The sequence below is a fragment of the Ovis canadensis genome, chromosome 2, assembly GCF_042477335.2.
Source record: "Ovis canadensis isolate MfBH-ARS-UI-01 breed Bighorn chromosome 2, ARS-UI_OviCan_v2, whole genome shotgun sequence".
Classification (NCBI taxonomy): Eukaryota; Metazoa; Chordata; class Mammalia; order Artiodactyla; family Bovidae; genus Ovis; species Ovis canadensis.
In genome coordinates, this window is record NC_091246.1 from 72,667,604 (window position 1) to 72,684,835 (window position 17,232).

Genomic DNA, 17,232 nt, shown 5'->3' on the forward strand with positions numbered 1-17,232 from the left:
GGAAGCTATTCTGGGAGTGCCATCCTATCCCTCCTCCCCCAATGGTTGACAAACACTAATGGACATTCTTACAAATTGATTTACTGATATGATTTTTTTTTTCTGAGAGACATGGGACTGGCTTCCTTTTGCAATGCAAAGACAACAATGACTGCTCCATTAAGAAATCCACAGGCAGCCTGTTACCTGCTTAAGGGGGAAAGAATTCTTTTGAGTCTCAATCAAGTTAATAAATTTAAGATACCTGGGAGGGTTGGGTACATTGAACTTTTGGCAGAAAGCCAGGACTAAAAGAGCTAATGTATTCTTTTACTTTGTTTCTTTATGAGAAGAAACAGTCTGCTGACAAACCCAGCTTAGGAATCAGATGGGAAGGACAGGAGGGGGATAAATTGCAGTTTACTGATAAAGTGAAATACAGACGATCTTAGAAGCATTTTCATATATGCATTCCCTTTAACCGGAGTCAAGGGCCTAGACAAGGACAGTTGATGTGGTTGGGTCTGCCTTTGCTGAATCGGCTGATATTACCTGGATAGAGGTCAGGCCCGGGCTCTGGGGAGCATCCCACCGCCCTATCGACAGCATCTCGTGGGGAGGTGGAGGGCTGCAGGGGCTGCACCGTGAGGCAGTCTGTGAGCAGGTCGGGATGGAGCTCTGCACTGGACCGCAGCTAAGAGAAGGAGAAAACAGAAGACAGATGGAAAAGGAAGGCTATTCCTCAGGATACTTTTTTCTGGAAAGGATATCATGACCTAAGGTTCATGCACAAATATTTATCAAGTAACAACTACAGGTTAGGCACTGGACTTAGAGAGTCAATACAAGGGTCAGCTTTCCAATGTTAATAACACCTGGCAGGTGTTTCAGGAAATATGTGGTTAGAGGCAGATTTTACTTCAGGCCTTGATATTTCCACTTCTGGGAACCCAACTTCCTATTATGTTTTCTTTGATTTGCTCTGTATCTAATCAGAACTTGCAGTGATATCAAAAACAAACTCAAGTATATTTAGTCCATATTGTAAAGTGTTTTTAAAATACAGAGATATAATAAGATGAAAATATGTTAGAGATAATTAAGAATGTCCATTGAGATTTGACACCTACAGATTTTTTGGAACATGATAACAAGAAAAACCAACATCATTACAAGCAATAAACTATCCCAATAGTAAGGTACATAAAAAAAATAGACTTCATTTTATCACAGTAACACAATAAATTCTTTATATATTAAAGAGCCATAAAAATATCAGAATAAAGTATAGATACAAAGTTATGTGATTTATTTATGAAAAAGAATTTTGTAAGTGTAGTCTGAATGGAAAAAAAATCACAATGGAAGACTTAGTTATATAAAAATACCAACCTCTGTCTAAAAACATAATATCTTTAAAAATCTAGACACATATTTGTCACAGATATTGCAAACAGTTACCATCTTCTGTCCTTTTTAAACATATAAGTTCTCTGTTTAAAGAGAACATATAAGTTGATTTTGCCTTCATCAACATAAAACTAATCCTTTAGATATAGGACTTGAGTATACTTATTCAACAATTATTTAATGAGCATTAGACACTCTCTAGGCTCTAGAGATACTGTCTTAAGGAACTTACACTCTAGAGGGGAAGCAGATGATGAACAAATAAAATATATAACACAGCAGATAGTGATAAGTGCCACAGAGAAGAGTGATAGAGAGAAGAAATACAATGAGTTAGAGACAAGTGATAGCAACCTGAGATAGGGGGCTCAGAGAAAGTCTGTTGGAGATGGCACTGGCAAAAAGCCTTGAGAGAAGGGAGGGAGTGAGCCCTGCAGACGTATGGAGGAAGAACTTGCGTGCCCTGTGCTGCGTCTGGATTATGTGACGAAGAGTAAGGCAGGAGTGGAGGGAGTCTTGGGCCCGGAGTAGAGAAACAGGAAAAAGGCGAGGTGTAAGTGGGGGAAAGAGGGAACAAGTTTAGTGACCCTCTCTTTCTTCCTCTCAGATGAATAGATTAGAAAAGGGCCTTCCAGATCATTTAAAGCTTCTAAACACTCCCAGTCTAGAAATAACTAAATGAGTGAGGGAGGAGGTAGACCGCAGGATCTCCTGGGAAGGGACCAATTGACCGTGCAGCACTTCACATGCACAAAAATTATTTAAAAAGGAGAAACAAAAGTGAGAATAAACCTAAAAAATATTCAGCACAATTGCAAAGAAATAAATGCAATGCTATAACTTTTAAAAAACTTACCAAATTATCAAAACTTTACAAAAGAGGTAGTTGTAGTGACGGTAGAGTGAGAGGAGCACCATAAACCACTGCTGGTTGGAGCGGACATTGTTACAGACTTTACACATGATTTGGAGGGAGGTTTTCTAAGATTCATAACTGAAATTATTTGCTCTTAGAATTTCTTAAGGAAATAGCCAAAAAAGTGGAGGAAGATTTATATTCTTTATATTCATCACTCTAGTGAGACACAGCACTATTTATAGCAATATAAAAATTAGGAAAAATTACTTAAATGTCTAAGTGTCAGTCACTCAGTCATGTCCAACTCTTTGCAAGTCCATGGACTGTAGCCTGACAAGCTCCTCTGACCATGGAATTCTTCAGGCAAGAATACTGGGGTGGGTAGCCATTCCCTTCTCCAGGGGATCTTCCCACCTCAGGGATTGAATCTGGGTATTGCAGGAGACCTTCTAAGCCAGCAGGGAAGCCCTAAGTACAGCTGATAAGTGACGCTACATCAGTTTGATGGAATATTATGCAACCATTAGGATAATACTCATGAATATAAAGGCAAAACAAAATTATGTATACAAAGTGATAACAATTACGTTAAAACACAGCTAAAATACTGTAAGGAAATACAATTCAATATTAAAAATCATTTTTGTCCTCAGCAGCAGTATAATGAATTTATTTCCTGTTTTCTTTTTATTCTTTCATCAGTTTTCCAAACATTCCAGTGATGTGCTGGAGCTGGCTTGCACCAGTCTAAGAATGCCAACTGTGTCTACTTTTCCCAAACTTGCAATGACGTCATATCGATAGCCTGAAATTGGTCACGATGATAGCATTTACACTATGGAAACTGACAAATACTACAAACGGGCCTTCCCATGTGGAGAGCTGGTTGTTGCCAGTAAGATGACTCTGATCAGAAAGAAAAACATACACACAGATACAAAACATCAGCAAGTTACTATTCAGAGAACAGTATTTCTTGGAACTGAAAAAGCTTTATGAAGAGACAAACACATGTCCAGCTCTTAGTCCAAGAATATGAAAATGGCACAGCGACCCTAAGTTTAGGGAAGCAGCGTTTAACACATGTAGTGAACAAGACAATTATAATCTCCTTAGCTTTGCCACGTTGGAATGTCTGCCCAAGATTATCTGAGTTAATGCCTAACCCTCTCAGGGCCTTTGGAAGGTATGTTTGATATTTTGGTACTAACCTAACACACGCCACGTAAGAAAAACTGGAAAAAAATCAAGCCTTAAAATGAGTTCTGGTGATCACTTTTAATTTATCTTTCATTGTTAAAATGTGATCTGGGGCCCACATGTTCTACTAAGAGTAGACATGAACGTCTCTCTGCTTTCTATTACCAACTACTCCAGGGTTTTACAGACATGAGTATTGATGAGGTCTTTCCAAGGAATTTCACGGCCACGGTTACTTCTGGAGTTAAAGGCAGGCAATTCTTCCTTAGCTACAAGTATTCATGTTTTCCAAGAGTGTGATTCCATACAACTTTGCGGTGAGAGTTAATTTGGTTTTCTCTGGGATTAGACATGGTTCTACAAAGTGCTTCTTAAATTGAACAAACCTCAAGGACTTTTTCTTTCTTTCTTTCTTTTTTTTTTTTTTTTTGCTTAAGGTCCTTGAAGACCTTATGCAAAATTTCCAAAGCAGGGCCATATGCTTAGAAATGCAGTTATGGTATGTAAGTTTAGTATCCTTCTCTCTCTCCCAGATTATTAGACAAAGAAAAGGACTTCCAGATCATTTAAGGTTCTTAGACATTCTCTACCCAGGAATCATCAAATGGGTGAGGCAGGAGGCACACAGAAGAGTCTCCAAGGAGAGCTATCTTGCCATATATCTATATTATGGTTTTACATTTGGAGTGAGAAGCCCTATTATTTATATAGCAGTATCTTCTTAGCTCTTAAGAATATAAAAAAGATAGAGGAAACTTTTTCAATGGGGGATGGTCTCTAACTGTGAATCTCAAACCTGGACATGCATCAGAATCACCTTCATGCTCCAGTGGGGAACTGATGATTCAGTGGGTTTGCAGTTCATTTCTGTGAAGTTCCCAGGTCATGGTGATGTTGTTGTCTAGGAACCACACTTTTAGAACCACGAGGAATCCTGATGAAATTTCTTTCCTAAGAAAATGCTGGTTAGAAGAGATGAGACTTTTCTGGTCATGAGAAGAGAACATGAATTGCAGAAATAAGGGATTATAAAAACCAAACTGACTTTATGACATGAACCTCATTTTATTTTCTTGGGCTCCAAAATCACTGTGAATGGTGACTGCAGCCATGAAATTAAAAGATGCTTGCTCCTGGGAAGAAAAACCATGACAGACTTGGACAGCATATTAAAAAGCAGAGACATCACTTTGCCAACCAAGGTCCATATATTTAAAGCTATGGTTTTTCCAGTAGACATGTATGGATGTGAGAGTTGGCCCTGAAAGTTGATGCTTTTGAATTGTGGTGCTGGAGAAGATTCTTGAGAGTCCCTTGGACTGCAATGAGATCAAACCAGTCAATCAATCCTAAAGGAAATCAACCCTGAATATTCATTGGAAAGACTAACTGATGCTGAAGCTGAAGCTCCAGTACTTCGGCCACATGATGGAAAGAGCCAACTCGTTGGAAAAAAAAAAAAAACCCTGATGCTGGGATAGATTGAGGACTGGAGGAGAAGCGGGCAACAGAGGATGAGTTGGTTGGACGGTATCACCAACTCGATGGATATGAGTTTGAGCAAGCTCTGGGAGATAGTGAAGGACGGGGAAGCCTGGCGTGCTGCTGTCTATAGGGTCACAAAGACTCGGACGTGATTTAGCAACTGAAAAACAACAACATGAACCTCATGTAACCATTTCTTATTATGTTTCCCCTCAGATCTCATAATAATAAATGGTTACATGAAGTTCATATCATGAGTACAATTTGGATTTTCATACTGTTGAGGGGATAAAAAGGGTTAAAAATGTTCACCCCAGTTTAATACTTGCCCTTACAGCACAGCAAGAACATGCCCTTTACGGGGCCTTTACTGTTCTTTACATACAAGAAACAAACATCCCCTCCTTTCATTTGGGACGCCAGTCCTGAAAGGCAAAGACAAGAAGGCAAGAAGAGTTTCTGTGATGTGCACCACATACCAAAGATAGGTATTTCCATAAGGCCTCGACAAAACCCTTTGCCCCTCTCAAGAGCACTGTCTGTCTGCAGACATCCCATTTATTATGCTGTTCATTCCTTTTGCCTGGAATGGCTTTCCCTCCTCCCAGTAGAATTTCTCCAAGACCCAATTTATGGCTCCCTCCTGAATGAAGCCCCCTCTGACCAGGTCAGCCCCAGCAGGGCCTCCCATGGTATATGGTGAGCTGCAGAGTCTGCTCTCAACAACCCTGCAACCGGATATTTGTTTAAGGCTTTGTTTCTTGTTATGAGTTTAGTTTGCACTATTATGAAGTCCACAAGGACCTGGTTAGCTGACTGCCTTTCTAACTTTCAAAACCCCATGGCACCTGGCAGGGTGGGACCAGCATCTGGGTAAATTATTCAGTGCCAGCTGGATTTGTAAGAATGAGACACAATACTTTATCTAAAGGACACTACAATCTCTAGTGGTGTGTGGATGTGTTTAAAAAACACAATTGGTCATGTCTTAATTACCTCTCCTGAAGGAGAATTTTAAAAGATACAGCAAATGTGTGCATGTTAAAGTCACTTCAGTTGTATCTGACTCTGTGTGACCCTATGAACTGTAGCCTTCCAGGTTCCTCTGTCTATGAGATTTTCCAGCAAGAATACTGGAATGGGTTGCCATGTCCTCCTCCAGGGGATCGTCCCGACCCAGGGACTGAACCCATGTCTCTTTTTTCTCCTGCACTGGCAGGTGGGCTCTTTACTACTAGCACCACCTGGGAAGCCCCAGAAGACACAGATCACAGTTACTATATGGGAAAGGCTGCTGCTGCTCTGCCCAGATCCCTTCTGATCCCGTAGATTAGCTCTGAACTGCCCTGTCTCCTAACTTTCCTGTGCCCACCCTCTAGCTTCTGCATACTTTACAGCTAACAGACACCGCCCGCCCCCCCAACCAATACACAAATGCACGACCAACCAGTGCTTCTTAGTGCCAAAGTGGGACAAATTCTGAAGTGTAAATTATACTCCAGAGCTCCCAGTAGGGTCGTCCATATTTATAGCTTTAGCCCCTTCCTTCATTCCTCTCCTATATTCTCCTGAGAGCAGTTCTTTAACAACTCACAGGCACCTGGATCTTTGGCTCACAGTCTGCTTCTGGGAGCACCCAACTTAGTAAATACCCACAAATCCTTTTTATTTGTCTCAGGAATTCAGAGAGCCAATCAGTAGCACTCAGAGATGCTCACACACACATACTGTTTCCTTTTCTTCAGCTCCTGCTCTGCTCACACACAGGTATAGTATAGTAACCATATGCTTAATGAAAGTAGGGTATCCTGGGCTATTATCTCTCCTGTGTACTTAGTATGTCCAACTCTTTGCAACTCCATGGACTGTAGCCCACCCGGCTCCTCTGTCCATGAAAATTTCCAGGTAAGAATACTGGAGTGGGTTGCCGTTTCCTTCTTCAGGGGATCTTCCTGACCCAGGGATTGAACCCATGTCTCTAGCATCTCCTGCATCGGCAGGTGGATTCTTTACCACTGTGCCACCTGGGAAGCCCCTGGGCCATTATGGATGTTACTAAAAGCATAATTGTGGAGCCTAAATTAAAAACAAAACCCTAATTTACAAGAATAATTAGCATTTAAAAGAGCCTCAGACATCACTGGGGCCAGACCTCTATCTTATGAACTACTGCCCTATAGCAACCCCAGTAGATGGCTCTCAGACTCTGTTCAATTCCCTATGGTAACAGGCAACTTCCTTACCTTGGCAGTTAGCTTTCATTTCAGATAGTACCAGCTATCAGGAGTTTTATTTCATACTCAGTCCTGACCTAGCCCTCAGCAACCTATTAGGATTGCATGCGTCCTTCTCTTCACAGGGGGCTTCCCTGGTAGCTCAGACGGTAAAGAATCTGCCTGCAGTGCAGGAGACCCAGGTTCAACCCCGTGGAGAGAGGAGCCTGGTGAGCTACAGTCTCAAAGAGTAGGACACGACTGAGTGACTAATACTTTCACTCTTTCACACTTTCTCTTCGTAAACCTGCAGTAAGGTTCACGGACATACTAGGAAGAAAAGAGACCTCTCTGAGTCTCAGAAACCAACCTGTGAATCTTTGAGTGTTAATAATCCTGATCATTAATGACCCATTTTAGGGCTTAATTTCTTGGCCTGTCCAGGTGCAAGTGAACAAACTGGCTCCTTAGCTTGCATACAATCTCCCATTATGAAATATTTGTTCTAAATGATAGTTTTTCAACGTTAATAATGAAACCACGCATCAAGTCTTGACAAGATTCCCGCATTTGGTAACTTGAGCTGCTTCCCTAACAATGCAGGGATTTTTCCTAATAGCTAAAAACAAGGTACCGTCAATTGTGATTTGTATTTGTTTTTTTGTTCAAGACTATTCTGTTAATGTTTATAAGCTCTTGAAACAAGAGACGGAAATTCTATTCCCATCATTTTCTCATTTCAGATATGATTGAATAATCGTCCAAGATTAAGTGAGTCAAGTGGAAATAATTAGGAAAGGGAAAAAGGCCCAGATTCTTCAATTTTTGGTTCCATTACATTTTATTCCAACAGCAAAGGCATTCTGTTATTCTGAAGCAAGACATACTTCCAAAGAGAAAGAGGTACAATCAAAGGCCTTTTGTTTCCCCTTTCTCCAATGAGTATCCTCTATCTGGGCTGTGCATGTTTATGCATCATCTTGCAGGGATTCCTTTGTTCTCCAGAAATCAAATGCCACCAAAATATGTTTCTGAAGAAACTCAACCAGAAGAAAAAACAAATAGGATTTTTTTTCGGAGGGTTAAGGTTTAGTACCAGAACATTCTCATCAAGCATTCTCTATGACACTTTGAGCAATGTGGATCCTGGGGAATTAACTCATTGCCAAAAGGCTTAAAAATAATTACAATGAATTAACCTATTATATTAATTACAATTAATTTCCAGTTGAATCGAAAATTTCTATCTCTAAGGGATTCCTCAGCCCTGACATTTATGAAGTGGCTTTGGCATATCATAGGTAATTAATCTCCAACAATCTGTTATCAAACTCATTTCCTTTGGGGATGACCAATTTGCAAAGAAGAAAAGAAATGAGAGTCCAGACTTAGATTATTGGAAGAAACTTCTTCATGAACAAGAGGTACAGTCCAGCTGGACACCCTGCATTTCAATAATAGTAAGTACCTATTTGGTTAGCACTGACTCGAGAGGCCAAAAATTTTGTCTTCATGAACATGCCAAAATATCTCAATAGATATACATACCAGGGTATATGTCTCAGTAAGAGACATGAAAAATAAATTCCTGTATAGATACAACATAACTACTGGCTATCTAGTAAAAAACAGTGATTGATGAAACAATTTCAGAGTAAGAAGAACAAATGTTATGTACCAGGGCTATAATAAATGCTGTCCAAAGGAACTTTCTTGGATGATAGAAAAGTTCTGTAGAGTACTAGTTTGTAGGCATTAGTCCCATGTGACTAAAAAACACTTGAAATGTAGCTAGTGCAACTAAGGAAGCAAACTTTATTTTATTTTAACCTAATTTTAATTAATTTAAATTTAAAGGTAGGATAGTAAACTGCCAACTTACTGCATATCATGGTGGCAGTTCAGCTGTTGCTTAAATCCCTTCAATGACAGGGAACTCACTTTCATACAACTCACTGCGCTCCACTGTTAAATTGGTCTAGTCATTAGGAAGGTCTGCCTCAAGTTGATCTGTAATCTGCCTCCCATAATTTCCACGCACTGGAATTTATTTTTCCCCTCTTCCCTCAGACCACATAGAATAACTCTGTTCACGGTCTACTTTGTATTTCTTTTCATATATGAGAAACCTCAAAATGCTGCAGTATTACAGAATTTCAGCCCTAAAAGTGGCTGTAATTTAGTTTTTCAGTTCTTCCTTAGCAGTTGCTTTTTTTTTTTTCCCTCCAGGATGAATATCTTCAGTTTTTAATATAGATAAGAGTAATGTTAAGTAGGAGGAACTTCGGTCTCTTAGTCTGACAAATTGTGGTTCAGCTACCAAGTGGTCCAAGGCAGATGCATTCACTTGTCAGAGTGTAGTTTCCCTTCTGTAAAATGAAGATGATATCACTGAGCTATCTTGGTTGCTTTAAGAAATAAATTAGATAATATTTAGAAAGTTCTTGAAACCCTGCTTGGTACCCAGAAGTCATCTAAAACATCAATCCCTGCTTTCTCATGTAGCATATTCTTACATTCACCACACCAATTTCTTTTACCACTGGAATTCACTGGATAGCTAAATGTGCAAATGCTATCCCAATACTAATACAGTGAACTAGCTGTTTGACCAGGAGAGAGTATAATAGAGCAAACACATCCCTTGTTCTAAATGTTCCACCTCTATCAATTCAACCTAAAGAATCGTTTCTTAAAATCCATGTTATATTATTCATTCATTCATTCATTCCATTTACTGAATTCCTTACTGTGCTCCCCAAACTATACTAGGCCTAGAAGATAAAGTCATGCCCAAGATAACCTAGTTCCCTGCCCTTGCAGAGCTTATAGTGCAGCTCAAATAAAACTTGCCGTTGGGTAAAATTCTTAGATCTTCTTTCATATGTGATGCTCTTTATTTCTGATGGCTCTTTATATTCAGAAGCTAGCTTTTTAAAGCTCCCTTGCCATTTGGTGGTACAGAAGCTCTTGGCTGTATTTCATTTGATTCTATCACTCAGCTGGCTACCACATTGCCCATTTCAGGACCATTTACAAACTTAATGAAAATATTCTCTGGCATCAAAGATTATGTTAAATGATGGTTCTAAATTTCCATCCAAGAGAGAGTTATCTCTGGAAAACAGCCCATACTCTATTGACATTAAAAGACATTAACAGCTCTTTAAGCCATTAACAGTCACTTAAATAATAGTTTATGATATGGTCATGAAAAATAAGAGTATGGGCTCTGGACCCAAAATTACCTGGATTTGAGCTTCTGTACCCTTACTTATGAAATGTTAGACAACTATTAAGTAGTTAAACAAATCGCTTTAGCTCAGTTTTCTCTGTACAATGTGGGTAATTTATAAGGCTGTTGTTGGGGATAACAGATAACATGAGATAAGAAGCTATTTCACCAATAATGGTATATAGTCAATGTTGAACACATGCTACCTACTATTTCTATTCTTATTTTTTTCCCATTAATATTCAGTGTGGAAACATTTATAGCACTCTATTACATGTACCTTTATTTTCTTTTTTCTCCCATCCATCTTTAGATATTTTTCTCTTTATTATTATCATACAATAGTACAGTAATACGACAAAGGAAAAAGAATGGAGACTTTGGGTTCATGTAGATAAAAGTTCAAACTTCATCTCTGCTACCCACTAACACATTGCCTTTGGCAAGATATTTAACCTTGAAAGGCTTCTGAACTATCCTCTGTAGCATGGTGGTGATAACACCAACAATATGGGGTTATTATAGGATTACAAAAGGTGATCAACAGAAAGTGACTAGCATAGTACAATGTTATTATTATTATTTTTGCTCAAGAAGAAAAACTATTATAATTGTTAAGACTGATACTTGTTATTGCTTAGCCACATAAACTGAGTCTGGGGCCAAACAGTGCCTTAATGAAGACATTAGCACAGTTTTTGCAGAATGAATATCACTCAAATTATTCTATCTCAGAAGACTGTAGCTAGCTTTTATTCAATTTTCTAGTTGGACTTTTTCAAATCCAATTATATCAGAAATGAAAACCAACAACAAAACATTTTCAGAATACTCTGCAGGATTTTAATACTTATATAGATGTTCTATTTACCAAAATCTGTACAACTATCTAGCTATCCTAAATAGAGCTGGGGAATTAAAGTTAAAAGTATGTTGAAATCAGAAAGGCATGCAGGTTGGATTTTCTGCATTGTTTACATTTGTAAAAACATCATTTTCCTCCTAAGTCAATATTATTCTAAAACTGACACCAAGAATCCTGCTTTTTTTCCTCGCTGGAAAATGATACACAAGTGAACATAGTCAAGGTAGATTCAAACTGCATTTGGAGGAACATCTAAAAAGCAGAAGCTTAAATTGAAGGGTAGATTCTTTTTTAGACAAATCCAGAAATATTAACATGGAATTTCACACAACCAGGAAAGACATCCTCCTTTACCCTTTGAGGCCGGGTTATAAGGCTATAAAGACTCAAAGGAAGACGAAAGGTTTGCTTCTATCATGGCTTCATAAATTCCTCCTGATACCAGCTCATTGCCCTAATGTGACCACACACATTCCATCCCATGCAGTCAAGTGTGGCATTTTCTTTCTATTCAAGTATTCTCAAGCTTTAATTAAAGCAGCCAGCTATCTAGTAATTACGTCCCCCGTCCATCTTACCAGCTTCTTATTGTCTTCCTTTGAATTGATTTCTGACTACAGCTCTTCATATGCTACAGTTTAGTAAGTGTGGGGAGAGACTAACTGCAGAAGTTATTTTTCCTTCCTTTCATTTAATTAAAACAGATTGTCTGAAAAAGATTTAAGGCTGATTTTCACGTAGATCAGTGTTTGGACAATTTTTAGATGCCTACTTCTGAAAGTTGAAGGCTGTCATTTCAAAGGAGAGCACTTGCTTTCTCTTCTCCCATCCATCCTCTACACAGCAGTCAGTTTAATTTCCCCCAAGGACACTGCTGACAACAGCAGCCTGCTTCAAAGCCCTCTAGAGACTCTCCCCCAAGCACTGTTCATGGCCCAAACTCACAGGCTTTCACAGGGGCCTCTCCCCTAGCAGTGTGCTTTCGCGCTCCTTGCCTGGGTCACACAGAGCCAGCACAGCCTCCTCTCTACCTGGTATTCATTCGCATTCATGTCTCATGCCGTCCTGCTGGCCACAGGCTTCCCTCATCCGGAGGCCCCTTTTCTTCAGACTCTGCATATCTACACTATATCCTGCATATTCTTCGAGGTCCAATTCAATGTCACTGCTTCCTCGAAGTCGTCTCGCACCTCTTCATTCCAAAATAATTTCTTCCTTTTTAGACACTGCAACAGCAATTTCTCTGTATCACTCTGATAGTACTGCGGTTTTCTACATTCTGTAATACTTATTTATACATTATATATGTGTGTGTGTCACAGAAGGTAAAAAGTCTCCTTGTAAACAGAAACCATGTCTGTCTAATCATGTAAGCTAAAACAGTGTTTCTTTTCACATGAAAGGTACTCTAAGTGTTCGGGGAAATGTGTGAGCAAATAAAGGAATGAATAACAAATCAATAGCTGCTAAGGATTTATTAATTCTTTAGGGCAGCCTCTAAAGACAGATTAAATCATGTCTTCATAGCAATGCAAAGGGGGGGAAAGAAAAAGAGTGAGGTAGCATGCCGAAATTATCAACTGAGAATAAAACAAGAACTAGACAAGTGAAATCTCAACAGAAGTTTTTTTTTTTTTTTTTTAAGATACTGGAAAGTTTAATTTCTTATACTGCTCTCCCTGTTCACACTGGATTTCACTAGATAACAGTATTCACATTTATATATTGCTTATTGGAAAGTGTAAATGAGCAATCGTTCCGATAGGAAATGTTCATGCATTACTTTGTACTTCCTGTCTCTGATTCACCTGGAAGGGCTGGGAACAAATCCAACTTTCTACCCTCTGTTAAAGATTCAAGGTCCAGCATAAGGTTGAGAAGAAGAACACGGAAATTTCAAGTTGATCGGACCTGAAACGACACATTCTCGCCTCCTTTTTGACAACATACACAGACAAGACCCTCCATCTTCTGGACCCTGGTTGAGTAAGTGACCAGCTGTGGCCCTGGTCTCCCTGGTCACCGCTCCACATTCAGCTTTTAGCAGTGCCAGGATCTCTTCACCCCTGAGGTAATGCCAACCAAAGTAAGAGCTTGCCCATGGTATTATTTTTGTCAAGGCATGGAAGAATTTTACTGAAGGTAATTCTCCCGCTCTCACCTGAGGACTGTGTATCTTAGAATGATGCATGAATCTCATGAACTTCTAACACGCCAGTGAGATGAAACTCTTCTCTTTGGTCACGGAAAAGGAGGCCTGGTTCAGATAAGTTCTTTAGAGTAAAGCCAGAGACTGGACTCCTCTAGAGACTTCCTATGGTCTTTGCAGCTTCTACCAAAGTTATTTTCATGTTTCAGTTCAGTTCAGTCACACAGTCGTGTCCGACTCTTTGTGACCCCATGAATCACAGCACGCCAGGCCTCTCAGTCCATCACCCACTCCCGGAGTTCACTCAGACTCACGTCCATCGAGTCCATGATGCCATCCAGCCATCTCATCCTCTGTCGTCCCCTTCTCCTCCTGCCCCCAATCCCTCCCAGCATCAGAGTCTTTTCCAATGAGTCAACCCTTCCCATGAGGTGGCCAAAGTACTGAAGTTTCAGCTTTAGCATCATTCCTTCCAAAGAAATCCCAGGGCTGATCTCCTTCAGAATGGACTGGTTGGATCTCCTTGCAGTCCAAGGGACTCTCAAGAGTCTTCTCCAACACCACAGTTTAAAAGCATCAATTCTTCGGCGCTCAGCCTTCTTCACAGTCCAACTCTCGCATCCATACATGACCACAGGAAAAACCATAGAAGCTACTTATTCCTCCTTTGGACACTAGCATTACTTGGTCTTTCTTCTTATCTACCCGCTGCAGTGAGCTCCAATCCCCTCTCCAAAAAGCTTACCACACCCTAGAAACCCAGACTAGAAAGTCAAAAATCCAAAGACAGCATGGAAGGATAATGATGGCTGCCAGCACAGCATGTGTGTACATTACATCTCAGAAACTCTGTTCAAGACTACGCTAACCTTGCTGGTTCTAACAGTATGGGGAGAAATGAGACTAGGTCAAATTGAGGAAGCAGAAACAGGTGTTGTCAGTATTGCATGTTGTCCCCTTAGCTGGAGAACACGATGCAATTTTTCTTCCCCAGATGTTCTGCCATCTACAAGACTTAGAATGTATGCTTTCGTTCTCAGTGTCTACAAGGAACTCCAGGCCCAACGGTCTGCTGTGTCTAACTCCACTCTCAAATGCTCTAGCCCTCATACTGCTCGCCTGTCATTATTTTTAGCACCTCCTCAGGAAGATATTATTGGAAGTAATTTCACATTCTGACAATGCAAGGAGCTACTACAAGTTGTAGCTACTTCAGATCTCTGTAAAGAGCCCTGTGCACTGGTAATTTTTAGCCCATTAGAAATATGTATATACATACATATATATATATATATGTCTATACACACACACACAGCACAGATACTAAGGGAAGGAAAAGTGCCATCAAAAGACATATGCCCTTTTATCCCCATAATCCTTCAAAGTAGAACAAGGGAAAACAGATGTGTTGTAGAGTCAATCAACATTTAAAGCCAGTGTAGAGGGCATATTTTAGGTCTGACTTTAAGGGGGGAAATATAGATATTTTATTTTTAAATAGAAATTAAGAAATCAGCAGGGCTCCATGTAAATGCAAATCTTACAAACAAAAAATAGACACTAAGAAATACTAACTTATCCTTCTGAGAATTCTGTTTTATTGTCCACAGAAAGCAAAGTCTGTGCTTTTTAGCAGAAACCCAAGAGTCTGTTGACAATGGGAAGCACACATCTTTGTGAAGCTCCCACAGTAATCAAACTTCAAGGAAAGGTAGTATGCGAAATACAGGCGACTTAATTTTTCCCTAGTATTTTGAAGATCAAAAGAATATCTCTATTCTACCAATAAGACAGTCCCCCCACCAGTCTTCTACCAACCCACTGGGGGAACCAAGCAAATTCCTTGGTTTCTCATGTCATTACCACAGGCTGAAATGATGTAACAATAATAGCAAACAGGGGTGTCCCCCTGTGCCAACTCTCTAATCAGTTTCAAAGTATGTTTTGTAGATTCTCACTGACACCACTCAAAGGAACTGGTCACTTGCGGTCTCAAAAGTTTTACAACAAATTGTGTGATTAAATTCTTTAAATACATCTGTCCATTACTAATCCTCTTTTGCCAACATCCTTTTCAGAGAAAAATTGCGGCGCTCCATGGTGCCTGATTTATATTTCATTTTGAGAACAGGAAGTAAAGGGATTAAAGTTAAGGATTAAAACACTTACTCTTTACTGCATTTTTTTTTAACCTCCTGAATGGCTTCCTGGTTGCCATGGCTACTCTTCACTGGTCCTTAGTCTTGAATGCATGTCTTTGCATTCATAAAATATTTTAAATGCAATTTCATGGAAAACAATAGGGAATGTAGCTTTAACTTCAACTGCTCTTAAAAAAAGAAACTAGAATATTAAAAAAAATCTTTTTTCTTCATTCTTTTATTGGCATCCTCCAGAGTGAAATGAACTAAGAGACAGCATAGGGACAGTCTAAAGATACACAAATGAAAACCAGAATTATGCAGCAGGGGCACAGGATATTACTTTGAGATAGTGACTTGGCCCTCATCTTACAAACCAGTGTTTGTAGGAAGATTAAGGCTCTCTGGGAATTTCTCAAATGTTGCAACACCACAGAACATTTTAAAGCAAAAATGCACGTAAATGCAGTGTTGCAATTCCACACTGCAAATACCAGCCAGGAAATGAAAAACTGAGGCTTTCACCACCACAAAGTTAACTTAACCATATCAATGTAAATATCACTTCTTTGCATCCAAGTCATTGACGGCAGCATTTACACAGCAGGATGGCCAAAGAGGTGATAGCCACAAGGAGCAAGCGCCGTCAGGGCTGAAGATGTCTTGCACGTACAGTGCACACAGCTGATGCCGAGCTGGGTGTCGAAACAGAAGGGTGACGTTGATAGACAAGTGAGCAAACACAACTGCGTTTGCGTTGATCCTTTAAAAACGCTCCCCTGACATTCATTTTAGAATGTACTGCCTACATTCTTTTTAAAAGCCAAGGAAAACTAAGGAGTTGGAATAGTAAAAAATCCATTTTAAGATCTATTCTTAAAGTCCAATAGCAGAATAGGCTCCAGGAGAAAGTGTGGAGTGCCTCCTAAAACATCACCCAGCCATTTTTCCCAGTGCTCCCCAATGCGCAGTTTTTCTCTGCCTCCAGTGGTTTCAAACTATTCCTTTATCCCCCTGAGAGCCTACTGAAAGTACCTCCCCCAGATCCAAGTATATCCATCATTTCTCACTTCTTCTGATTCCATAATCCCATTCAAACCACCTTCCTCTCATAATACTCACAGAAGATAGACAAGCTACTTGAAAACTTGTACTTGAAGCCATACTGATATATTAGTGGTAGTGAAGGGACTGTAGGATTGCCTTTGCCATATAATAGAACAAAATTATACAGGAATCTTCTGGAGACAGTACCTGGAAAGAATGACTGTAATAGTGGAGATTCAAAGCAGTGTAACAGACTAGTGATATAGATAATTCCAGGAATAGGTGAGCAACTCCTACATCAAAACATGAGATAATTGGTGCTACCCATAGGCAGCACCGTAGAATCTGAAACAAACATGAATGGAAATGGCAAGTTATATACAGATCCACAAGGTATATAATCATGTTCCTTCTTTCCTGGCTTCAGGCTTTTCTTTTGGAAATCATTTCTTCTGGGACAATTCTGAAGATTTAGGGTCATCCCAGGATAGGCTGGGGTTACTATTTGGCTGTTTTTGCACATTTGAATCAAGAGGGAGCAATAGGAACCTACTGTTGAGAGGCAATTCTCTACAGGCATCTCAAGTTTCTCCACGTTGTGGCAAGATAGGCACTGATTGCCTTTTTAGACTATCTTTTTTAAGGATGT

The 17,232-nt window shown here is 39.7% G+C and overlaps 1 protein-coding gene across 2 annotated transcripts in view; it reads right to left on the minus strand.

Annotated features, from left to right (window-relative positions):
- The window catches only part of GLIS3 (GLIS family zinc finger 3), a 499,582-nt gene that overhangs the window by 83,691 nt on the left and 398,659 nt on the right, over window positions 1–17,232 (minus strand). For both annotated transcript variants that reach the window (XM_069576475.1, XM_069576474.1), the window contains one exon: window positions 532–673. In XM_069576475.1, coding sequence (XP_069432576.1) covers window positions 532–673 — 142 coding nt within the window. The remainder of the gene's footprint in view (window positions 1–531; window positions 674–17,232) is intronic.